A 25,771-nucleotide genomic window follows, 5' to 3' on the forward strand; every position below is an offset into this window, starting at 1 on the left:
AAGGTAACTGAAATAAATAGGGGTGGATCGAGAGCCCAAGAGGAGCCCCTGAGAAGAAAGGAAGGAGTGTGTGGCAGAGAATGGAGAAGAGCCCCAGCAGAGAGGCGAGAACAACGCTGCAGCGAAGATTACAACAAGGTTTCTCCTTTTCCTTTACAAACTTTTAAACTTCTTTTTCGACTGCTTTCCAAAAACCCCAGAAACTAACATGGTGCATGTTTAAGATGGTTGTTTCCTCATGCTGGTTACAGACCTGTAGTCCAAAATATGGGCAGTATTTCTCTTCTTTGGCCCTCGTGGCTGAAAGAGTGTGGGTTGAAGTGTGATGATGCATTAAAGCAAAGACTTGAAGAGGGAATTTGAGAGAGTGGGGAGGAAAAATGCATGCTGGGGCATGAGGTAAGTATGGCCAGTTGACTGTGCTGATTTTATCAGGTTTGATATTGTACTGTACAAAGTACATGATATTCAGATTGTGATTTTGCCAACACAGAAAATATCTATTTTTATGAGGGTGCAGTTCAGGTCCAGAATGGAGTTATCTTTTATTCATACTCAGCCTTCAATAATACAGAAGACTGGAGGGAAGACTACTGTTTTGTGCGACCATTGTGTTGTATCACTGGGCAGCCACACAGAAGAAAATGCTCTGAGTCATTGCCAGTTTGGGTTGAAATGGAAAATATGATACAGCAGGCATGAATATCCAAAAAGGTATGAATGGCTCAGAACATGGAGTTCTGGTACAGCTGCAAGGGTCCAAAGCACAATGAAATGGGCAGTTCAGCATTGAAATGCTGGGGTAGGTAAGACATACAAAAACTGGGGAAGGTGAGGGCAACCACATTTCTCAAGCAGTTTGCCTTCAATTAGGAAGGACAACAAGCTATTGTGAAGCTTTGTCTCCTCTTGCTTTGGGGGACTAGCTGTGGTAGAACTGGTCTGGAACAGAGCTAACTCTCCAGTCTTGCACACTCTGCACAAACAGAATGTTGAATCAGTGTTGATGACACAAATCCCACCCTTGTGGCAGTAGTTTCATGTTTTCCTTCCTACAGCTGTTCTGTAAGCAACATCATGGCTCCACTCACTCTTCAGAGTTTTAATATGAGACAGTGTCAGAAGGGGAGGGAGCAGTGGGGAAGAATTCTGGGAAAGCAACTACATGTGAATGAGAAATATTTCCTGTAAGCTCTTGATGTTGGTTATTGTCAGGGGTTGGGGGCAGGATCTGTAGGCCCACACTTTAAGGTAACACTGGAGATGGCTGAAGAGTTTGATTCATTTTGGGTAAATGGGCAGTGAAACAACCTGCTTTCCAGAAGAAGGCAATATAGGTTGAAGAAAGAAAAGAAATCTGAGACTGCTGTGTTTGTGCATGTTTGTGTGCTGCTAGTGCTGCTTTTTCCTCCTTCAATTGCTGCCTTAACCTGCCAGAGAATATTGCTTTATGCATTTAAGAGAGGAGTATCTGGTTTTGTACCATTTTCTATGCAGCGATGCACAAAACGGTTGATACACAGTAATGTGTGCCCGAGGCCACACAGCCAAATTTCCTGCTGGTTGTTAATGGCAAAGTTTGTCCTTCAGTAGCTACACAGCAGTACTTCTGTTCTAGCAGTTTTGGAGGGCTTTACCATCAGTTGCCAGCTGCCTGGTGAACCAGGGCACTCCTGTAAAGCAGGGCTGCTTTCCCAAACAACCTGCTCTTTAATTGGTTGGGGCATTTTAAATGCCACAGGATTTCTTGCTGTGGTTGTTGGGCATTTTAAATGCCACAGGATTGGTTGTTGGGCATTTTAAATGCTTTGTTGCTTCCCTTGGTTCAACAGGCTGTAGATCCATCTAAAGTGAAAAAAGAGCATTTACTGTAGTTACAGTAAATCGAAGCAGAAATCTGCTGGGAAACAGCAGATTTCCCCCAGTCTCTGCTGAGCCCAGGGAGGGTAGGGGAGCAAGGTTCTCCTTGGTGCCCCCGTTCTGAATGGCAAGGTCCCCTCAGAGAGGGAGGGCAGCACAGAAATGTTCCAGCTGAAGAAAATAACACACAGTCCACAAAACCTATTTACCCTAAGGATCAGATTTTACTTTTGCATCAATTTCTCCTCTCGTGGCTTCGGCCATGCTGTTCCTCAAGTGTTCTGGGAAGTGTTGCAAAGACTTGACCGCATGAGAACTGCCAGTGTTTCGAGAGCTTTTGCAGTAAAGGAAGGTAAAACAACTTTCATTAAAGGGCTGAATTTCTTCTGAACTTTACTCAAAATCTCTGCTTGCAAATGCACTTACTTTCCTCATAGAGATTTTATAATTATGTTGTCAGTTTTATATGTTCAAGGAAAAAATTGCCGGTTGGAGGAATTAGAGACTATTCTGTGTGCTTTCACATCGTCTTTTTTTTCAGTATTTTTCATGGGTGCTTGATAATTTGTGGTTTAGCTTCAGATTTTCCCTACTTGGTACACTGCAAACCTGACTTTGTTGCTATGCCCCTGAGGCACAATAGATTTATAATTTATTACCTTTGTTATTATCACACTTATAAAAAACAATGAACCTAGCATTAAGAATTTTAACTGTGTCGGTGACCCACTGGAAAACTCTGACCTTAGGTAACAGGAGACAAGAGAGACATAAGAGTATATGATTTTTCAATTATTAGGGATTCACATACCTGTATATCAATGGCACTTAAGCAGAATGTTTAATAGAGAAAATGGACATGAACTTTAAAAGTTAAAAAGGAAATTAAAAACTGGAATAAAGAAGCCTAGCAGCACAGGCTAATCCTGCCATCTTAAACCCCCTAGTTATTTGTGGAAACAACTGCACTTTCAGTGCTGGCACTAATATTTCTGGTGCTGTCAGGTAGGGGCTGCACCTTGCAGATATGCACGTCTGCCAATATCAACAGATAAGGTTAGTGCTGATATCTGGGCAACAACAAAACCATACTGTGCTTCTGTGTGCCTTGTGTGTGATCTCTTGTGCTCTTTCTCTGTAGTGAATACCCTGGGTCTGCTGTAATTCAAACTGTGGACCTTAAAAATCACACTCAGATAAGCAAACAGAGCATAACAGCTATGATAACAATTATTTATCAGAAATTGGATGGCCAGCAAGACCAGGGAAATGTTAATCTCCCTATACTCAGCACTGGTGAGGCTGCACCTCAATTTCTGTGTTCAGTTCTGGGCCCCTCACTACAAGAAAGACCCTGAAGTGCTGGGGTGAGTCCACAGAAGGGCAGCAGAGATGGTGGCGGGTCTGGAGCACAAGACTGATGAGGAGCAGCTGAGGGAGCTGGGAGCATTTAGTCTGAAGAAAAGGAGGCTCAGGGGAGACCTCATCCCTCTACAGCTGCCTGAAAGGAGGGTGTAGCCATGTGGGGGTGGGTCTCTTCTCCCAGCTGACAAGTGACAGGATGAGAGGAAGTTGCACCAGGGAAGGTTTAGATTGGATATTAGTAAAAATTTATTCATGGAAAGGGTGTTCAGGCATGGGAATAGAGTGCCCAGGGGAGCGGTGGAGTCACCATCCTGGAGGTATTTGAAATATGTGGATGTGGCACTTGGGGAATGGTGAACATGGCACTGCAGGGGTGGCAGTTGGACTTGAGGATCTTTAGGTCTTTTCCAACCTCAACAATTTTACGAGCATGTTCAATACAGCTTGATTGAACCCGTGTCTTCTCATTAGAATGGGAAAACAAACACAACCCAAAAACAAAGAGCTTTTTAACTGATGGCTTTGTTCATTCCACAGGCTGATGATGTGCATTGTGTTATTCCTTATGTTCTGAGTCCTTCCTACTTATTTATGATTTTACTGCTATTATCTGTCTGCTGTCATCACGATAGCATTAGAACAAAATGTAACAACATCTATAATTAGGGTTGTCTACACATTTTCTCTCTTTTTTTCCATTTGACTCATGTTTGTAACTTTTGAAATGTTTCAATTTTCAAGTTGAGATAATCAAGGTCAGCCATTTCTGAGAGCAAGGGTGGTGTTTATCCATTTTTAAAAAAATGATATTTTGATCTTCAGGGCAGGTATATAAGAACAGCAGGGCTGGATATTAAAATTTGACAGCAAGAGAATACTCGTAGTAGAGAATTCTTAGAAAAAACCCAAGCCTTCTTTCAAGAAAGATACCAAAAATCTAAGGACACTTAATGGTCACATACTGGAAAGTGTTGGTTTGAAAGATACACAAAATTATGCAGTTATTGAGATAGCCATATACATAGTTTAATGCCAGTGGAAGTGCTGAATAGACATGAAAATTATATGTATTGCCTTCTCTGGATGAAACCCAAGAGAATGAATCATGGAAAAAGATGGGCGTGTGTAGGACCTGAAAGTCACTGCTCTGGGGACAAACTAGGACATGCAGGCACCCTTTAGCTGCCAGTGCCCACAGCCCAGCCCGCACACTCCTGGGCTGTGGGGAAGCACCCCCTGGAAGAAGCAGCGTGGGCTGGCCCCAGCTGTGGCAGCAGGAGCATCTGCTGAAGAAATTATGCTGCTGGAGCCCAGGGCAGGCTTAGGAGCACCTGGGAAAAGGTGAGGGGTGATGGACAGGTGGAACTTTTAGCCAGTGGGTAGTATGTACCTGCTGCATGAGCTGGGCTGGTCTTTAAGCTCTGCCTTTGTAAGCTTGCCTCAAACAGCGCAGCTGGGCTTTTCTGCACGGGGGTTCTGTGCCTGACCTTGCCCAAGCTGTGCTGCTGTGCACAGGTGTTTTTTAGCATGTCTGGTGTTCAGCCAAGTGTGACTTGTTGCTTTTTTTAATAAAAGTTGAGGCTTTTAAAGTCATTTTGTTTGCTGGGATCCTTAAAAGCATCCTCCTTTGTGTCTTCTTTTGGGGAGTAAATTATTTTCTGCTGTGTTTCACTCTGGTCCACTCTGCTTCATTTCAGGGACTGATTTTTAGATATTTGGGACTGGCCATAAGTGAGTTAACAGGTGATGCTAATTGGTGATTAACCTAATAATGGCTTTGATTATGTTAATTAAACTCTTGTCCCACATGGCAGCAGTTAAAGCATTTGTCTTCAAGCTGTACCTCAGCTGGGGTCCTTCTGAAACCTGCTGGTTTGTGTTGGCAGGGTTGAGCTCTGAGTGTGTGATACCAACACAAGTGTCAGCACCAACACTGTTCTCAGTTTTTTTCCCTTTAATTTTAAACTTCCTTTTGTTAAAACCCTGTGGTAAAAATTTAAATGTCATTGGTCAGCTTCTGTAGCGTGGTTCTCTGGAAGTTCTTCCAAGTGTAAGTGTTCTCCAGGGTGAAGGGAGAGAGCCTATGGCACCTGCTTATGCTAACCTGCATTTTGGTGCATGTATGCACTTCATGGGACGCCAATGGATGCTGGACACACAGATCATGAGACAAAACCACAGCAGTGCACTAAACATGCAGCTGGGAAGGCTGGGCCAGGTTGTGGTTTTCCTGAAAGCAAGGAGAGAAGTGGGTCTTCTGTATGGATTGTTAGCTGACAGAAAACAGTGTGGCAATGAATACTTCAGCAAGAAAAGACGGTAACTGTGGTGGAGTGAGTTGTGTGGCAGCACTGATGCTGCTGCACCTTTTCCAGAATAACTGAGAGCTTTTAAATTTGAGTAAGTAAGCAGATGTTTCAGACTGGCTTGTCCAGAGCTTTGTAGCAATTGCAATAATTTCCATGCTGCTTTTTTAGCAGGCTTTCATCCAGTCAGAACAATCTAAGAAACTGCAAATGCAATGAAAAGGGAAACTGGGAAGTTCATTGCAAATGTATATTGTATGGAAACATAGATTTTGCTGACACTGCCCTAGTACCATAGCTTTTAATGCTCAGGGAATGAGTACAAAGTACTAATGTAGAAATTATGTTGTCTTAATGCTAGTTTATTGAAATTGGTGACAAACACACACAGAAGGATGAATTTAGCTTTATGTGTGTGTGAAACTAGTATTTCTACTTGCAGAATATTTCAGATTGCCCCCATTTTGTGGTTTTGGTCTTTTGGGGCATTCAGAAGCCCCATGTTGTTTGGATTATTTCAGCTGAGGGTGCTCTGCAACTGGAAGTATCAAGCCTCAGGTCAGAAAGATTGCTTTTCAGAACTGAGGAACATTTTAAATTGATGGCACATTTACAGTGAATACCTTTCCAGAAGACTGAACAGCACCAAGCCTACAGAAGCCAGTTCCTTTAAACAATGCCTTATCCCTTGTGATTGCTGTGACGATTAAATAACTTCAGAGTTGAAAAAGTTTGAATGGCATTTGCCTTGAGCATTCTTGTGCAGTGCTTTTTTAATGAGCTCCCACACTGCCAGCTTGCAACTTCTAATACTTAAAGCTTTCTTTGTGCTTCACTCTTATTGCAGTGTTGATAAATTGGGTTTAAGACTTTTATTTGCAGTTGTCCTTTTTGTGTGAAGTGTGAAACCATGCATTAAGGCAAAGAGAGGTTTTATGTTTGTTACTGCTTAATTCTGTTCTAACTTGAATCTAGCTGGAAGTCTAAATGTACTAGACTGTAAGTACAAGGACAGAATAATACAGGAAAGATAAAAACTGATGATCTGATGATAAAAACTGAATGAACCCTCAAAGATTCCAAAGTATTTTTTATGACTTAACAAAATGTTTATATATTTTAATGAAAGTGCTGTGACAAGACGTTACCACTATGCACTACTGTTGGAACTGCTAAAAGGACATTACTCTTATTCTAAGGCTGAGGAAGAGGAGACTGTATGAAGTACCAGCAGAGGGAGTCAGGACTGGCCATTAAATGCTGGAAATTTTCAGATCCCAGTGGTCATCATCTGGAAGCAAAACCATATTGTTAATGTGTGAGGCAAAGTAAAAAAGGTTGCCCTTAAGAATCTTCTGCCTTTTGTGTGATACATAAGTATGTCTTTTCCCCTCCAGCATTTGGATTAGGAATGTGAAAACACAGTCTATTCCATTTTGGTTACCCTCCTAGTGATGCCATTCAAAAATGGTTTTCTGAGCAATTTCCCTCTTTCCTGTGCCCTTCTCAAACAACACTAACATGTATGGGATGTGGTAGCCTTTAGAACTGCTCAGGATTTAACACCTCTAGCTTGTCACTGATAGAAGAATAATGGCAAATGGGACAGATCCCCAGAGGTGGGGAGGAGAAGTGGTTCAATGGCAAAATGTTGGCAGCATGCTCAGAAGAACCACTGTCTCCTCTCCTCCCAGCTGCAGAGCAGTGGTCTCTGAGTGGATGGGACGGATGCTGTCTCTGATGACACACTGAGAAGAGAATTTGGGCGAGTGAAAATGCTCTGAAGAGATTTGTGGCCGTGCAGAAGCTCTTGAAGCTCTTTTCTGTCAGTCTGCAGATTAACACAAAGGACTGCATCCCTCTCTTTCTCACCTTGCTTGTGACAACTTGTTTACTTAGGCTTTGAATGAAGGATATTGTTAGGACCCAATGTTTTTCTCCTCTGTAGTGTCCTTTGCAATAATCTCTCTGGATTTGTTGTCTAGTGTTCCTTGGTTTGTTCTAAAGTGGTGTTTTAAAATCTTTCTGGCTTGTTCCCTAAGCTTTCATCATTGAAATAATGGAGAAAAGCAAATAAAAATCAGAGTATTTGCTTTTAAGATATAAAAATGGATTAATTTATATTTATTAGCCTCTAGCAAAGACAACATTCTCCCTGGAGTATTTGTTATCACTGGCACTGTGTTCTTTTGGTCTGACTTGCCCAGGCTAAAAAGTCTTGCATGGCAGTCATGATGCTGACACACTCTTCAAACAAAGATTTTAGGGATGCATGTAAGCCACAGCTGAGCCTTCTGCTGCAGCATTTCACTTACTGACCCTGGTGAACGTGATCCCAACTCAAACTGTTTCTTCATTAAGCAGGCTTTTGGTACATTTTCATTTTACTGGAGAAAGGGAGATTCAGCCAGAGACAGTGTTTTTCTTCTGGAATTTACCAAACATTCAGAGAGATTGGTGCTTGTTGCCCTCTTGAATTTGCAGAAGGTTCTGGATACAGCAAACAGGTGTTCCTGCAAAGGAAATAGGGTGATAGGAAAAGAGCAAAGGATAAGGTGGAAAACCCCTATTGCTTGTCTCTTCAGTGCTGACAGTGTGGGGCTGGTGGACAGGGGAGAGGCTCTGAGCTGGCAGGCTTGGGCTGAGTCCCCAGCTCTGTCACACACTCCTCTGTGGCCACCTACAAACTGCTCCAGGTCTGCTTTGCCTGTCTTGCCACTCTTAACTCTTCACATCTTACTAGTGCAGAGTGGCTTTCACTGTGCTCTGTACACACCATACCATTGTGTATCTGTTCCCTCCCTCTGCAGTGCCACTGAAGTGTCTTTTAATCTTGGACAGAATTGATATCACTAAAGCCAAGCCTATGCAGAAAACTGGACATTTAAACCCTCTCTGTGCTTTTTTCACAAGTTCATTTATCAGCTACTCCTTTCTTCTGTGTTCCTAACCTTACCTGCATTCCTTTTCTGCTCTTTCACCCCGTGCTTACACGTTTAGGTTTGTATCCCTGTCCTTTCCCTTCTTCCCCTCCTTCAATCTGTGAAGACACCAAGTTCTCCTGACCATCTAATTTAACTTCTGTTCCCTCCTAGTCATTAGGCTTCTCTATTGAGGCCAGAAAGGTCTGGCAACCTCTTTGATGGGTTTGCTAAGCTGTTGATTTAAATTTTACAGGCTTTGTGATGCAGAGAGACTGCTAAATCACTGCTCCCATGACAGGTTTCTAAAAGGCTGGAGGGAGACAGGGGATTGAATTGAAAGTTGGAAGAAGTGAGAGAAAACAGGAGGGTAGAACTTCTGGAAGGAAGCATGAAGAGTAATTATGGGCCAGGTAGATGACAAGAATCTGACAGGGAGAAATCATTTTAAAGAAGAGTGTGTATGCACGTGTAGATGGAGAAAGGCAGCTTAGAAAAAAGACAGAGGGACATTTGTCAGAAGGAGCTGAAACCATGGTGACTGGATTCTGAATGCTCAGCATCAGGGCTGATATTTAAGGACAACTTCAAGAGGTTCTGATCAAGAAAGTCCAGCTGTGTGGTTTCAGGTAGATTCTCTTATTAAAAAAACAATTGAAAACAACAACAAAACCTGTGAAAAAACAACCAGAAACAAACAAACCAACTCCAACAAACAAAACACCTAAAGAAATCCAAACCCAACATCAAGGCTGTGTACCATTCAAAGCATGTCAAGAGAGCTTGACAGAAAAATATTTTAATAGCTTGCTGCTCTTGTGCTGATTGATTACAGCAACAGCTCAAAGATAAGCATTCTGTCAAGAATCATTAATATCTGTCAGCCAGTAGTAGCTATGCAATATCAGAAATTCAAGCTGTTGAAAAGCATTCTATCCTTGCCTTGTGCTGAAAACCAGTAAATGAATATTCATGGTAGCACACACAGCTTACAAACAGTTCTTCACTTCACATAGCTTTCAAAAATAAGCATGCAGGTTATTACCACAGTTTAGGTGTGAAAATAAGTTCCTGCTTTTTTACTTCTTTATACTTTGAAAACTTAAATTCCTGTAAATGACATGGAATATATTTACCACAATAATTTGCCCAAATCTTACTATTCATCTCCAATGTCACTATTCATATTCCAATGAGCTGTAAGATTTTCTTGTTGCCTGCATCAGTGGGAAGGAAGAATTTATGATCTGGAAGACTTAAGATGCTACTTAGGTGATCCTGTATGTGGCAAAAAATTGAATTACAGAAGGCGAATTCTTCGGTGCTTAAACAAGGAAAAGACTTGTGACTACTGCAAAAACTCTTCTGGAAGTCCTCTGATGTTGTGAAAGTTCTCCCTGATCTGTGAGAATCCTCAGGGAATGTGACCTTAGTGACTGCCCTGAGACTGCTGCAGGGTTAAGCTGCATCCAGTGTTGTGTCAGCAGACAGCGGGCATCTGGGGCACTTTTCCTTTTGGAATGCAAAGATCAGAATTTCAGTTCAGGAGGAGCCATTGCTCTGATGTTGTGTACCCCAAGTCACAGTGATGACGTTTTCTCTGAGGTTTGACTCCTGATGATGTGCTAGGGTTTACTTATGATGAGATTTCACCACTTGGTACAAGTGCCTTATTTCCTTGTGATTCCTAAGACTTTGTTCATGCACATATGTGAAATCACTTCAATGAATCTTAGAAATTACTTTTCCTAGGATCTTTTGGGAGCACTAGGATAGCAGGGGTCCTTGACCTGCTGTGGCTGGTCAAGTAAAGCTTCTCTGAGCAAGCCTGCCAGAGAACACATTACTCACTGTGGAGAGGTGAGAGCACAGTCTGTGTTTGTGTCCAGAGATATCTGCCTCCTCCATTCTAATCCATTATTTCATGGTTCAAAGGCTTCAAGGATATGGAAATATTGGGAACACACCCCTGCTGTATTTATAGAGATTGGAACAGTTCTACTAGTAAAAACTCGTTTCCTTTCCTTTCTGTTTGATTCAAAATACTCAGTCACCTTTAGGTGAAGAAACTCTTCAGAAAAATGGAAGATCTGAGTTGAGGTCTCTGCTCCTGCACTGATATTCGAAACAGGCCTGTTGTATCCCAGATGTTCAGTGACTGTAGGGCATTATACTTGTACTATAACCTTCCCAATTGTTCTTCCCTAAGCAAGGAAAAGCTTTGTGTGCCTAACTATTGGATGAGGTTTGTAGCTGCAAATTACTGACAGAGATATTTCATTGCCTTTGAGAGTCCTCTGTACTTTCTGTTGGACAGCTTCAGCTTATTAGCATCTGCAAATGCCATTTCTGGGTGCCTGGCAGGTACTGCACAAGCAGAACAGTTCTCTAAAAAGGTCCCAGTGGGATAGTAACACATCCTTACTTCTGACTGGATATGTTTGTTTATCTGCAAATATATTTGCATTTTGTGGTGACTTGCTAACAAAGCACAAAATGCAGCTGCCTGATATCTTTTAGATGTCAGATGATTTCTGTGTAATATTTACTTTAAAAAGAATTTAGGCAGTATCTCTTACCCAATAGCATCTACCCCTGAATATCATGATTATCCTTTTTAGAAGTGAGGTATGGAACTCCCAGCTGTATGCATGTTTACTGCTGCTTTTAGTCCTGCTGAGTTCTAATAAAAGAGCAGACTCAGCCTGGAAGAAAAGTACTTTTAAGACTGGAGCCATAGGAAAGAAATTAATACCTGTTTCAGAAAGTTAGGCTGCAACCCTCGTCACCTCTCCAGAGGCAAGTGTTCCTCTCACATGCAGTCATCCATGGTTTGTCATTAAAAACACAACAGTGGTTCCAGTTATTTTTGATAAACCCTCTGTGTCTTCACTAGCCTATCATTTCACTTGTCAATAAAGCAGGACCCCCTTGAGAAGTCACTGTCTATGAGTTATTCCCATGTCACATTCCTGTAAATACTGTGTGAACCTCTTGATTTTGGTCTGCAAGCACACCTGTGATTAGTGTGTGGGAGGAGCATGACTCAGACCGAGTCATTCCAGTGACAATTATTCTTTAAGCACCTCAAATTAGTCTTCATCAGTAAATGGCATCTTTGTCTCCAGCCTCACTAGTTTAGTCAACATAATTCCAAACTTCATTATTCTTACTTGTGTTATGAACAGTATTAAATCTTTGTAACTATTTAGTGATACCAGAAGAGGAGAGATTTTGTGTCACTATAGAACACGAAACAACACACGTGTACACACCGCTGTTCTCAAGGTGAAAAAAGTGGAGTTTATTTTCTGACTCTAACATTTATAGATTTCTAAAAGTGGCAGTGGATTGGAGGGTCAAAGTGCCACCTCTCCAATGACACTGGACAAACTAACAGTCTATCAAATTTCTCTTCCTCCATAAAGGAATGCAAAACAATAAGTTATTTACAGAAAGTGTGTGAGAAAGTTTGTTACAAGAATGTAAACATCAGAAGGCTTAGAAAATCTTAAATCAGGGTGACAATTTTGGACCACTTTGTCCTTAGGTTTGTTTGGGAAGTGTTTGAAAGCCCTGTGTAGAAAATAGTCACGTAATTGTTTGTACTTGTTGCACCCAGAAGTGAAAGTTGTGCATGTGCAAGAAGGGATTGGCAGGTTGCTGAGCCCCTTGCAGTCTGGCTGTGGTTATTGAATTAGCAACAGCCCAGGGTGGCTTACCGAGGTTTGGTTGCATCGAAAGCTTCAGACTGAGCTGCAGAAGGCAAAGCACACAGGTGCAGTGTAGTCCAGTTAAGTGCACTGGCTCTAGGGGCATAATTTCACAGTAGAGGAGATCTGAAGTGAGAATGAATTGTTGTCCTTATGTCCAGTATGCATTAATCCTGTCAGGTGCAGCCGTGCCCTTGGCCCTTGCTGGCTGGTCTGTCACCTGGGCAGAGCTGGAGCTCCTGGGTGATGAGCACAGCCTCTCTGGTGTCTGGGCAGTGCAGAGGGCACTGCTGGTCTCACAGTGGGACTGCTTGTCAGCAAAGTCGGCAGTAGTTGAGCTACAGAAAACACAGGCTTCCAGGTACCCTCTTTGAGTTCTTTTCAGGGTTTTGTTTGACTAGTTTTGGGTTTGGGGACAATACAGTTAATCCAAAGAAGTGTCTTCTCTCTGGAGTCTGTGAGACAAGGGTTATGCAATTTTTCCATCAGCTGTCTGGTTGAGGCCAGCACTCTACCACCCACCTTTGGTTCTCTTCAAAATGACACCAGAGTACCTCCATCCCACTCTGCTTTTATGTTGGGGTAATTTATAGGCATTAAAATTTTACCTTTTCTTTTGTTCTCAGAGAAGACAAAACCTAAAAAAAGACTGTGCTGTACTGCTACATAGACAGCAGAAGCTTTTGTAAGTCATTGGATGAAAGTCAGGGGTTGAAGAGAAATGCATTGTCCTGATATTTCTCTGACCTGTGTCCTTAACTTTCCCCACAGGCAGACGTGCCCACACCTTGCAGTAGTGCCTAAAGCACAGCTGAGCAGAGGCTTTAAGCCTAATGAGAAGTGAGATCGCTGCAGTCTCAGGGGAAGCCTTGGGTCCTTCCTCCTTGTGGTCTCACTGGTCATTTCAGACCTGAACATGATCACCAAGGAGTGCAGCCAGCTATGAACTTCCCACATGGGTGCTCTGGTGGGAGTACAGAGGAGCCACCTGAATCCAATTATCATTTGGAACAAAGAATTACTCTAAATGTAAGATTCCTTAATTAAATGAGGTTGAAGCAATGACCAAAAGGAATCAGACAGGAGAATTTTGCTTGAACTTTGCAAGTGACTTTAGCCATTAAACTTTTGTGTTGCATCAGTGACAGGGGCAAGTTTTGTCCAGAAATCCATATGTGTAAGTGCTGGATGGTGACTATGGTGTGCAAAATTCAGATCCAGTGCTGAACTCTCATAGACCACAGATAGGTTATTGTAAAATGAGGCCCAATAGTTGCCAACAGGAGCAGGCCTGAGGCAGCAGTGCAAAGCCCAGCAGAATGTGTGGCAGCCATGAAGGGAAGGGACCAGAAGGTTTGGATAACAGGTCATCTCCTTGAGGGTCCTCAGATTTCCCTCCAGCAAGGCCATGTAGAAATGATCATGCAAGTCACAGAGGAAACAGCATGAACAGAGGAATGCTAACAACTATGTAGGTAAGCAGTTTCTCATGAAGAGAACTTTTCCTAATTGTGGCTTTTGATTTTTGTTTTTGTTCTTTTGTTGCGTAGTCCTATTTCACTAATAGATTTTACAATGAGGAGAGTTGGTGTTTAACTGGGGGAAACCATTAGAGCTAAGTTGAGAGTAGATAAAACTGAGCTTTGAAAGCAAAAGCTTTCATATGGGTGCAAATGAGTAAAAATCTAGAAGCAGTATTTGGAGATTTAATTTTAACCAAGTAATTGAAAATGGCCATGTATTACCCTGCATAAACTGTAGAAGAAAAATTATGCCCTTAAATGGCTCAGTCGTCATTTAAATGGTGATCTGTTCATTAGTGCTGGGAAATGAAATGGAAATCCATTTCAATTTTCTAGACAATTTAAATTTTATTGTCCATAAAATTCTACAAAACAGTAAAAGAGTGTCCTTTCTTACAAATTGCAGAGGATTTAATCAGATTTGGCATTTTATTAATTCTCATCATGGTAAAACCTGCTAGTGAATACATTGAGCTGAGTTCATCCTGTGTTGGTAAAGTGTCCCACTGGGGAGTCTGCCCTGGTGTATTTGGAACAGAGATCGTTTTTGCAGCTGTTATCTGTTTGTACACTTACTTTCCTCTTGGTAATCAAATTGGCACATTGAGCAAGATCTTGATGATGCTCCATGTTTTGAGCATGTGTACTTCAGTGTTGCTCTAGACTAATCCCTTATGACATTCCTGAAGATGTTGTGATAAATATACTGCTCTTTGCAGGAACTGTAGTTGCTGTAACTAGTTGTGAAAATTGGTACATTTTCTTGCCATTCTGTTTTACCTTATCAGAGATAAACCTATCTTCTGGCGAATAAAATTTAGAGAGGTGACTGGGAAGTCCCATTTTCTGTAGAATCTTCCTTTTTCTCTAGTCTTACCTTTGATTTATCATTATCACTATTTCAAATCTTGCCTGTTGATCTTGCTGTCCCATGTTGTTATATTTTCTCTGAAATAACTTGATTCTGCAAGGAGTTTTCTGTGGACTTGTTGATTAAACTGTGCAAGTTCTTGGAAAGTCTTTTGCTATCAAGGGTTAAGGCCTTAATTTCAATTAATGACTAGGTATTACTGTTTGGAGTTAGTCATAGCTTTCTGTCAGTTTTAAGAATTTTCCTGTAAGTTGAGGCAGAACATACATCCTCCAGTCTGGTTTATGATGCACTTTTGAATGTAAAACACTGCTGTCCTCATTGGGACTCACTAGTCAGTGGAAGTGCTGGGCCTTGCAGAGAAATGGATGCCTTCAGGTAATTTAAGTAAGAAGAGTCAGGTGAGCTCATTGGTCTGCAAGTGCTGTTTGTTTATAGAATAAGAGTGTGCAACCCTGTTTCCCTGAAAGTGAGAGATGCTCATGGTTAGGGACTTCAAAGTCTATCAGCTTGAAGTCTCACCGTATCCAAGATGCTCTTCTCTTTAATTCCTTTCAGCATTATGCTTCTGTTGTCTTCTGCTGGTGTCCCTTTACAGCAGAAAGTTAGTGTATGACCAGATTGTTACTCCTTAATTTCACAACCAAGAACATATTTAAGTCCTCACGGGCTACTTGTGACTTGTTTTGCATCTGATTACTTTAGTAATCTGCTTTCCTGCAAGCATTTTGGCTGCAGGAGAGTCTGTGGCTGCCTTTAAATCCCCCTCTGGTGACTGTTGGCACGTTTCAGGATAAATACAATACTAAACTGTAGCTGTCAAATGAGTGATGAGTTTTGTGAATCAGGATTCTTGCCATTTTACTTGTTTAGACACGTCTCAATTTGCCAAAATCCAGATTTTACAGTGTTGATTAGTGGGACTGTGTTAATTTAGTCAGGTGCTGCTGTGCAGAAGTAGGAGCCTTGGCCAGGGAGGTATTAGCCACGAGTCTGGATTGGCAGGAGGCTTCATCTTCTCTTTTCATAATGAGGCTCTTGGATCCAAGATGCAGCGTTTCATAGAGAGCAGGGTGGTGTTGGCCCTTCACTGTCAGCTGACAGGAGAGAGCTGTTCATGTTAAAGAGATTTCTCACAGGGCTGATGCTGAAGGTTGTTCTGCTGGCTTGTACTCACTGTGGCTCTGATGGCTCCTCTGATCAGTTGTGCTCTGTGTGTTTTTCCATGCTGTTTATCTTAGCCCAAACATGCTGAAGGAAAAAGCAGAACCTGTTAGAGAGCTGTGCTGCTCGTGTTGCTTGCCAGCCAAAACACCTGTGATTGCTGCTATCAGCTGTATGGGTGCTTCCAGATCAACATCTAAATAAAAAAGGCTTTGAAGCATCCTAAGGGATGGTGGAGTTTAGCATCTTTGGAAGGTTTGTTAATTTAGCAACACTTGTCTCTATCCTTCCATATTAAGTCTTAAACTGGTAAAATATAAATCATTGCAGATCCATGAGCTAACAGGAGGTTATATGGCTGTGCTGCTGTAGTAGCAGGCTGCTTTTATTTTGTAGAGTTAGGAAAGGGTGTGAGGAGAGAAGCAGCAGGAGCTGCCTCTGGTGTTTGTTCCGTAGCTGTTCTTAACTTCCCTTTCTGCCCTCACACACTGCAGACAGCCTATTTTAAGGTGCACAGATGTTTCTACTACTCTAGTCCTGGGTAGTTGCTTAAGTGGCTTCTTAGAGCAGCTGTTCCCTTGTTTATGTCTCTGATGTTCATTTCATTGCAGTTCTTGGTTTTTTTTGGTGATGGGAAGATGAAAAAACCCCATGTGCTGATGCTCTGATGTTGTTTAGCCTTTATCAATTGTGTCATCAGTGGCGTCCTACCCTTCTGCAGGGGAGACATTTCCATTGTAGCTGGAGCCCAGTGTTGCCCTTCTCTGTCCCAATTTTGCTGTCAGCAGGGTGATTTCACCAAATGTGATGATGAGAGTGAGAAGATTTGCAGTAGGATTCAAGAGTTTAATGAAATTTCCCTGTGGTCTCTCCTCTTTCATCCTAGCAGTCAAGTGCTTGCGCCACATGGTTTGATGTGCATGTCCCTCATAGCCTATTCAGGCTTCCTGCTTTGCTCCTTGCCATTAAATTGATTTTCAGACTTGCTCAGTAGTGTGGCAGTTCTCTGATCTTTGCCATTGCTACTGCCTTGCTTCAGAGGTGCAAATTAGAAGCTGGTGGCATGAAAGAGGGAGGTGGAGCAGTGTATTGTTTCTGTCCAGAAGAACAGAGAGCTGTGGGAAGAGCAGGATTTAACAGTTACTGGGACAGCAAGGGGGAGAGCTGTTCTGGGAATTTACTTTCACTTGAAAAAAATGCCTTTTTCCCAGGTTGTGAAATTCAGGAAGTGATGTACATGCTAAGACTAGCAATTGTAATTTGTTTTATAACAGGTGAAAACGTTCTGGATATATATTGTGAAAAGTCATGAAGTGCAGAAAATTAATTGACCTATTAGATTTTGGCTAAGTTGTTTACATTTATTCTTTACAAGCTAAATGGAATTATATCTTTATACATTGTGTTAGTAAAAAGACCAAAAGGTAGAGAAAAGATTACAAATAGGAAACTTTATAATGCACAAAACTTCCTAAGAAGCAGCAAATTAAGCAGCTCTGGGTCTGTCTGTACTGTTCTAGAAGGTTGTGTAGATACTTGATGTAGATACCAAACCTTCAGAAGCTTTGGTATCAGATTGCAAGACTACAAAGAAGAATTCTATCAAAACTAGCTTTGTAAACAATTCTTTAAGATACCTGTTCAGTTTGGTATTTGCTTGTATGTTGTACTTAACAGTTCAGTGCTTTTCTTTTAACTGCATGTTCTCTACCCATCAGTAGGCATAATTACCACTAATCAAGACCCCTAATCTCAAGCAATTATAAACTCTTACATTGTTCTAATTGCACATTTGAAAATAATGTCATTTTCTCATGTAATTATGAGATGATCCATACAATTAATTTCTGCTTTTCTTTTTATCTGATCAGTGTTAATTTTGTGTGACCTCACAATGTGTTATCTGAAAAATGCCTTTGAGACTTGCAGTTTTTCTGGTTAATTTATGGTTGTGTTTCATATTCAGTAAGGAGGGATACAGTGCAAGAAATTTTCAAGGCTGTGCTTTCAACCTTCTATGAACTGAAAAATTTGTTGTATATTAGGAACTTGTTGGTGAAACAGAAGTGCAATTATCCATTTAAATCATCTACTCTTTGCAAATCCAGGTGCTTGCTCTTTGGATAGTACTTAGGTTAGTGCAGTATGTAAAAGGGGTTTATTTTGATTTTTTAATTGTTAAACTGGAATTTACATGCAGACAGACTTTTTTGACCAGCTTTCCAGGCAGCAAAAGTGAGGGCCGTTCATTTTCAGAAAGGACTGCTAGTCCTGGGGGCAGAATGTGACAGATTGTTCACGAGCTGATGTTGGTCTCACCTGCTGCTGTGTAGTTCTGCACACCTCTTGTGTGCCAGGCCATTGCATGAATGTGTTTTGAACAAATCATCCTCAATCTGTTGATTCATCTCAGGAACCAAATGCAGCACTTATGTCTGTAAATGGGATAATTGTAAACCTCTCATTCTTACAGACAGAATTTCTTCCTGTTATAATTCTAAAATCAGACCCCAGATCTTTTACTGTGGACCTACATTGGCTTGTATTTATTTCTCTATTCTTACTTGTTACATCACTAAAAATAGCAGATCATTTGGTGACCTTAGCAACCTGTGTCTGACCTTCATGATTCACTTGTGGGTAATTTGCTGCTGCAATTATTATGGTCCTGTCTGTGATGTTATTTAAACACTGGTTTAAGTGACTGCAGTGTAAATGAGCAGCCACATTATTGGAGACAACATGTTTTTCTTTATTGTAAGAAAAGAATATTTGCGTCAGGGGGTGAGTGCCACATCATTTCTGAGGGATCTTGACATTCCTGGAGAAGAAATGCTGGAGATTTTGCTCTGTCATTAATAGCCCAACTTTCTTTCTTTAGTAGAGTGTGTGTTTCTGAAATCATTCTAGGGCTGCAGTCTACTGCAGTGGGTTCATTTCATTATTCCTTTGAAAGTAAGAAGAGGCACACAGCCAGCTACTTCTGTGCAGAAGAGCTCAAGGTTTAATATGCTAATGTATCTACCCAATATTAGGCTGCAAAAATCCTTGGCTTTGATGTGTCTTTAATAGTAATAAAATGGTTGGCTAATGATAAATTAAGGATGTAAGTTTGGGAATTAAAAAAAAAAATCTAGGCAGGAATAATTTTCCTTGCCAAGATAATTGTCATACTGGAACCGCAGTTTGCAGTGGAAATTCCTTGCTTTATAATAATCAAAATATACAATCAAACTTCTGGCTTTTCTTTAGGCTTCACATTAAAGCTGGACTTTAATGGGACTGAGTGGGGACTGCATTTTATCTTTGCTGGCCTGGAGCTGTACGTGCCAAGGTACTGACCCCCAGGTCTCACTGTTGCCAGAGAGCAAAGATAAAAATCTGCTTGCCATCCTCTCTGTCACCTGTTTCAGTGCTGGGCTGGCTGCCTTGTGCTGCTGCAGTCTCCTGTAGGGTCATGTTTGCATCTGCATAACAGAGAGCAAACCAGGACTTATTCAGGGATAGGTAATACTGTTCTAATACAAAAATACTCATGGATTAAGGAGCTGTTATGGTAAATCAGTTTTGTAAAGCATTTTATCATTCTTCACTAATCACTGGACTGCCTGGTATAGTTTTGTTCAAGCACAAGTTTAGGTTAAACACGGAAAATATATGTTTCTGGTCACTGTAATAATGTTCTCCCTTCTGAGAGAGCACATTTTTCTGCATATTTTTATAGCTGTTTGTACAGAGGAATAGATGGAAAAAGGGAGAGCTGTTCTCTACAGAAACTCATAAAAAGGAAAGTCATGCAGCATCAAGAAGGAATTCTACAGAAAATCAGCAGTGTTAAGGCCTTGAGCAAACCTTAACTTAAATCACATCTCTTGATGATCAGGGCAAAGACAGTCCCATAAGTTCCTTTTGCACAATATCAAAGGTTTTTGTTGGTCATAGAACCCTACAGCATCTTAATTGCCTAAAAGATATCTGCCTATAACACTCCCCTGAATAAATAGCTGCATTCTCAAGGGAAGAAGTGGGGTGATTTATTTTAATAGCTGGTGAGGGAGTAAATAAACAGTAAAAAGGGGTACTTCAGTAAAGCAAAATATCTTTTTTTATAAATATGTCTTCTCATTGACTTATTTTTATTTCAAGTGTAAGAGATATGATACTCACAATTTAGTGCTTGTTTTGGGGGGCAGGAAATGATTAAGAGGAAGAAGTTACTCAGCAAGCCAGAGCACTTACGGGTGGTTATCATCACATCTGCAATCTGACTGTTCCTCTCCCTTTACAGCCAACCTGTCACATATCACTGACCTGATTCATGATGTAGGAGAGCTCCCCTTGAGGCTTCCTGTCTCTCCATTTCATCCAGGGCTGGACTGGCTGGAAGAGTCTCAGCCCCAGCCTCTGCAAGCCATCAAAGCTGGCTCTGGGGCTGCCACCAGCTTGCTGTTCTGTCTTGGCCTTCAGCAGATGGAGCTTCTCAAGTCCTGTGTGTTTTCATCTGCTCCTCTCCACGCTTGGAAACACTGCCTTTTTTTCTGCCTAGTGTTTATTCTTAAACCCATCTTGATGAACCAGCTGGCTTCACAACTGTGTTGTGTGAATTCAGGAGGGCTGTGCAAAGGTCTGCCTCTCAGGGCTCCAGCTCTTGCCTCAGGCCTTGCTGTTCTTTTGCCTGAAGAATGTAAAATGTAATGCGAGTTTTTATGTATTATTAAACTTATGTCTATAAATTACTGACCCATGGTAGCTGTTTATTACATATTCCATCTTCTGCTTTGATGCACTGCTGCTGTCACTCGAGGTGGGTAACGATGACTCAGCTTACTGCTGTGATAATGCACTTAAAGCCTGGAAATCTGTCACTGATGGTATTTCAACACAGGTGCTATAAACCTGAGATGAAAAATTAAAGTATTTGCTGTCAAGCTATTTCTCTTAAAATTCTTCTGTCTCCTGTTGTGGTTTTGTAAGGTTTTGGGTACTGCTGAGTTGTTTGATGAACAAAGTCAAACAGTCATGTTTTAGGAGATCTGTGATGCAGGACATGCTCTCACAGAAGCAGGTGGTGGTCCTCAATTTGCAGTGCTAAAGGTGACCTATAAAATGCTTGTGCTCATCAGGCCTTCCTAATAAAGCACCAATATTTGCATGCGTTTTTATGACCTAGCCTTTCCAGCCTTAAAGCCCAGTGGAACACAGACTGATCACCACATCTTACCATGTATTTTCTCTGTGGTTTTTCTTCTTTTTCACAGCCCTTCTGTATGCCACCATTTTTGGTAACGTGACAACCATATTCCAGCAGATGTACGCTAACACAAACAGATACCATGAAATGCTGAACAGTGTCCGGGACTTTTTGAAGCTCTACCAGGTCCCCAAAGGACTGAGTGAACGTGTGATGGATTACATCGTTTCCACCTGGTCAATGTCCAGGGGAATAGATACTGAAAAGGTAAGTAAATTAAACTGCAAGGAAAGATGTCACATCCTGAAAGTAGTCCATTAAAATAAACAGGAGGTACTGTCTTAGTAAAGGAGACAAATATTCTTTAAATAGTTCTAAGCAGCAGCTTCCCTTAATTTTTAACTTTTAAATGCCGTATTTCAGCTATTCTGTCATACTGACATATGATAGTGGTAAAAGTATGTATGTTTTGCCAGTGAAATGGCATGAAATAGTATAAAAATGATAAAGAGAAAAAGCTCAGTTTACTATAAATAAAGGTGATAAGTAAATAACAAGTTCCAGACTGTAACACAACCTCACAGTTTTTCCAAATGAGATTTTTTTTGCAGTATTTCTTGTGAGGTTGCTTGCAGCTCTGTGGGCCTGAAAACAAGGGAATTTTTTTTTGTCGTTGGAGAGTTTGAATGTAATATTCTGTGTGCAGGTTAAAGATATTAATGAAAGCTGGAAGTATTTATTAACGTATTGCTTGAAATCTACCTTGTGTAAGGCAAGTGTTATCATTCTGATTCATTGAATTGATGAATAAATTCCCATTGTGTCTTTTAAAATAACAGATGGCCTTTCACCAGAACAAATGTACAAATCTAGCTCCTTGTCGCTTTCATATTAGTTGCCAATTTTTGTGGGGATAGACAGTTTTTCTTCTGCTTGTAAAGAGATGTGGTTTGTGGGGTGGATCATTCAGGAAATCATACCAATGCTCTGGTCACCAGCCTTCTGGTTGGCAGCTTAATTTAGCATTCTGAACTGTGGATGATGCAGTTAAAGAGCAAACAGTGTCAGTTCTGTACAGCTGTTACAGCATCGTTATGAAGCAGGAGAACAGATGTGGCCTTGCACTGAGCTGCCTGGAGACTGAGGGGCACACAGGGCACTGTTTGCTTTCCTAAATGGTCTTCAGCCAATCTGCCATTTTTAGATCCCAGACATGATTCTGTAAGCACTGTCTGCCATACTAGCTTTCAGAAAGAAATTATATTTTAGTGCTGGATAGCACTGGTTAGAAGCTGTTCTGCATGTTTTCTCACAATCTGTCTTTGAGTGGGGTTGTGATTTGAGGTAGGTGCATTTGGAGAAGGTGGAGAGACATCTGAGGCTACATAGTGTAATGAGTGCTGGTGCTTTCATTCAGCCCCCATTACAAACTCCTGTCATCATTTTAACAAAACAACAAGAAAAAATTGCTATGTAAAACATGTTGTTGTTTTTTTTTTTAGCATATCTTCAAAGTTCATTCTTGGCTTCCTTTGATAAGGAGAGAAATGCTTTAAGAGGATGCATTTGGAGACAGCAGAATAACCAAACCAAGCACAACAATATTCAGTGTAACCTTTCAGAATTATCTTAATAAGCAGGAAAGAAGTCTCCAATTGTCAGGACACCAAAGAGCTTAATACAGTGCTGTTTTCAGTAACTGGGGTGTTCATAGCTGAGCTGCTGCTGGCCATGACTGCTAAACCAAGAACTCAGCTTTCATCTGCACAGCAAAAGCTTGGTTGGCTGTGCCAATCCATAAACTCCCAGGTCTGAGCTCTGTTGTTTTGATGCCTGTGCATAACTTCTGGGATGTTTTGTCATGAATAAAACATGTATTGCTCATGAGCAGAACAGTGGTACTTGTGCTCCTCTGAAATGCAGTGCAGCTTCCTACAGATGAGGCAGAGACTTAAATATGAACTGAGCACAGAACTGGTCCTGTCACTATTTTGTAGGCCACGAATTTGTCAGTTCAGTGTTCACTGCAGACACGCTAAGTTATTGGTTTAGAAAATGCCAGGACAACAAAATTTAACCGAGAGCTACTGAAAGATTCTAAAATTGATCCATGAAGATACATTTCCCACCTCCCTTACAAATGAAAGTCTTCTTCCATTTATCCGTAGATCTCAAATGTCTTTAATCGCTTTCATTTTTGTGAAGTCTGGAGACAACTTCTTTAAATGGAGAATGAAAATTTGGTTAACTTCCTCTAAGACTGCTATACCAAAAAGTTTTTGGATAATAGCATCATTTCAAATATTCTTTTGTATACTCGGGGGGGTTTGCTGCTATTTCTATTGCAACAACCCTTTTTGTGTGTGATATTCAGGTAACTGGAAAGTGTGTGTGTAATTCCAGTAGTAAAATTTGGCAAGAATATGCCGCTAGAGAGTATTTTTATCACCAGGGTAAATGAGATAATGGAAAAGACAGATATGACCGCTGCCTGTGTTCCCTGTTAAATGCTGGCCTTGCTGTCCCAGCTCATTTCTGTGAGCCTGGAAAACTGGGAACAGGCAGGTTTGGCAGCTCTTCTGTACAGGGCAGCCAAGAAAAATCATCCCCGAGTGCCCTACACCTAAGCACTATACAAATACATCTCTTTTAAGAAGTTATATCTGTAATAAAATGTCTGTTTGGAGGTGGGCCAAAGATGTTTATATCGGTGGTGGAGTTATTTGCCTTTGGAGTACCAGGCATGATATCTGAAACCAGTGCCATGCACAGAATTAATAGCTTGGTTCTCTGCTCAGATCTTGCACAGAACCCCATTTCAAAGTGCAGGCATAGCCATAGTGCTTTCTGTGTTACTTTTGTGTTTTTCAGGAGTATTTGCAGTGTGACAGTCTTCTCTTTCCACCTAGGAAAATGTGTGGGAGTAACTCTGAAGCTCGACTGGAGTGCTCCTTAATTGGATGGAGTAGTTATTACTAAGAAAATAATAATAAAAAAAGAGGCAGACTCAGACTACTCGATGTTCTTCTCAAATAATATGTCCTAGACATGCTTCATCATAGACCATCCCCCAAGGATTTTGTTATCCCCAAACCCTGCTCATGTCACTTCTTTCCACTTTTAATCTGCACATGCAGCAGTGATTTGGTATTCTTTCCACTTGGCTGTCTGTATTATATTAAAACCCTTCAGAAATGGCCCTGGCTGGTACCCGCTGTGCTGAGCATCAGTTCCATCAGCTCGGGTTCTCTTAGGACCACACATCATGAATTGCCATGAGGAACATTCCGTTTGGAAGATCAAAAGCTGCCCAAAGCAGCATCACACCTTAAAGTCCCTTTCCTGTGTAAACAAAAAACTTGTTAGTGCCACTCGGGGGTAAATTTGGATACCTGCAATTCTCAATGTTATGAGTTAATTAAACTTTAAGTAATTTGTTTTAGTTGTTAAAGCATATGACTTGTGCAGGCTTTTCATGGAATCTGCCTATCAAAAAAATTACCTACCCTCTAGAAACAATCATTCTGGAAGCTTTTCTTCAACACTTTCGGTACTGCTGGGCCCTAAGTTTTTTTGTCTTAAAAACCTTAGGTCTTCAATATCCAGCAGAGCATGTTGCTGAAAGGAAAACTGTGTTTTCCTTCAGATGTTGTAAGGTAGACTAAGTTAGTATTGTTGCTTATGTGGATAAATAATATAAAAATAAACTCTGAGATTGGAAATAAGAAGGAGGAAGGTGGTTCTTAAACCTTGCGTGGTAACCTAGCCATAGCAGGCAGGTAGAAGCTATGTGCAGTAGCTGATTGCCCCCCTGGTTTCCCTCTCAGGTTTTGCAGATCTGCCCTAAGGACATGAGAGCAGATATCTGCGTTCACCTGAACCGCAAGGTTTTCAAGGAGCACCCCGCCTTCAGGCTGGCCAGCGATGGGTGCCTGCGGGCGCTGGCCATGGAATTCCAGACGGTGCACTGTGCTCCGGGAGACCTCATCTACCACGCCGGGGAGAGCGTCGACAGCCTCTGCTTCGTGGTCTCGGGCTCCTTGGAAGTGATCCAGGATGATGAAGTCGTTGCTATATTAGGTGAGTTTCAGAGCTGGTAATGTGCACATGCATAAATGCAAACATGTGTGTGGTGGTGTTCACAGGGGTCCCAGGACGAGGGAAGAGATGAGACTCCAAGTTTCAGAAGGCTGATTTATTATTTTAGGATATATATTATATTAAAATGATATATTAAAACTATACTAAAAGAATAGAAGAAAGGATTTCATCAGAGGGCTAGCAAGAAAAGGAATGGAATGGAATGATAATAAAATCTTGTGACTGACCAGAGAGTCCAAGACAGCTGGACTGTGTTTGGCCATTAATTAAAAACAACCACGTGAGACCAATCACAGATCCACCTGTTGCATTCCACAGCAGCAGATAATTATTGTTTACATTTCATCTCTGAGGCCTCTCAGCTTCTCAGGAGAAAAAATCCTAGCAAAAGGATTTTTCGTAAAATATGTCCATGATATGTGCAGCAATTTATAGCCTCCTCTACTCTTTCTTTAAAGAGATTAAGTAAAGTGTGTTTTTCCATGGAGAGGTTTAAAGGGCAACCATCTAATATCCAGATTGCTTCAACCTGTTTCATCTGGTCAATGGAAACCTTACTTTTGTGTGGTGTCCTGGTCATTCTTGGGGTTTTCCCTGTCTTGATACATCCCTTCTGTTGGGGAGGATGAAACAGGAAAGCCTTGTAAATATGATTGCCTGGCAAAAGATTTTGAGAATATGGAAACCATAAGTGAGATTGAAATGAAAGCAAGCTTTGAGATACTTTAGTTACTGAACAACTGGAAAACAATGGTG

General features: G+C 41.2%; 1 protein-coding gene across 3 annotated transcripts in view; it reads left to right on the forward strand.

The window, feature by feature from the left end:
- Window positions 1-25,771, forward strand: part of KCNH1 (potassium voltage-gated channel subfamily H member 1) — a 183,499-nt gene that overhangs the window by 66,946 nt on the left and 90,782 nt on the right. For all 3 annotated transcript variants that reach the window (XM_074537118.1, XM_074537117.1, XM_074537119.1), the window contains exons 8-9: window positions 20,982-21,181; window positions 24,742-24,994. In XM_074537118.1, coding sequence (XP_074393219.1) covers window positions 20,982-21,181; window positions 24,742-24,994 — 453 coding nt within the window. The remainder of the gene's footprint in view (window positions 1-20,981; window positions 21,182-24,741; window positions 24,995-25,771) is intronic.

This window comes from Zonotrichia albicollis, chromosome 3 (genome assembly GCF_047830755.1).
Source record: "Zonotrichia albicollis isolate bZonAlb1 chromosome 3, bZonAlb1.hap1, whole genome shotgun sequence".
Classification (NCBI taxonomy): domain Eukaryota; kingdom Metazoa; phylum Chordata; class Aves; order Passeriformes; family Passerellidae; genus Zonotrichia; species Zonotrichia albicollis.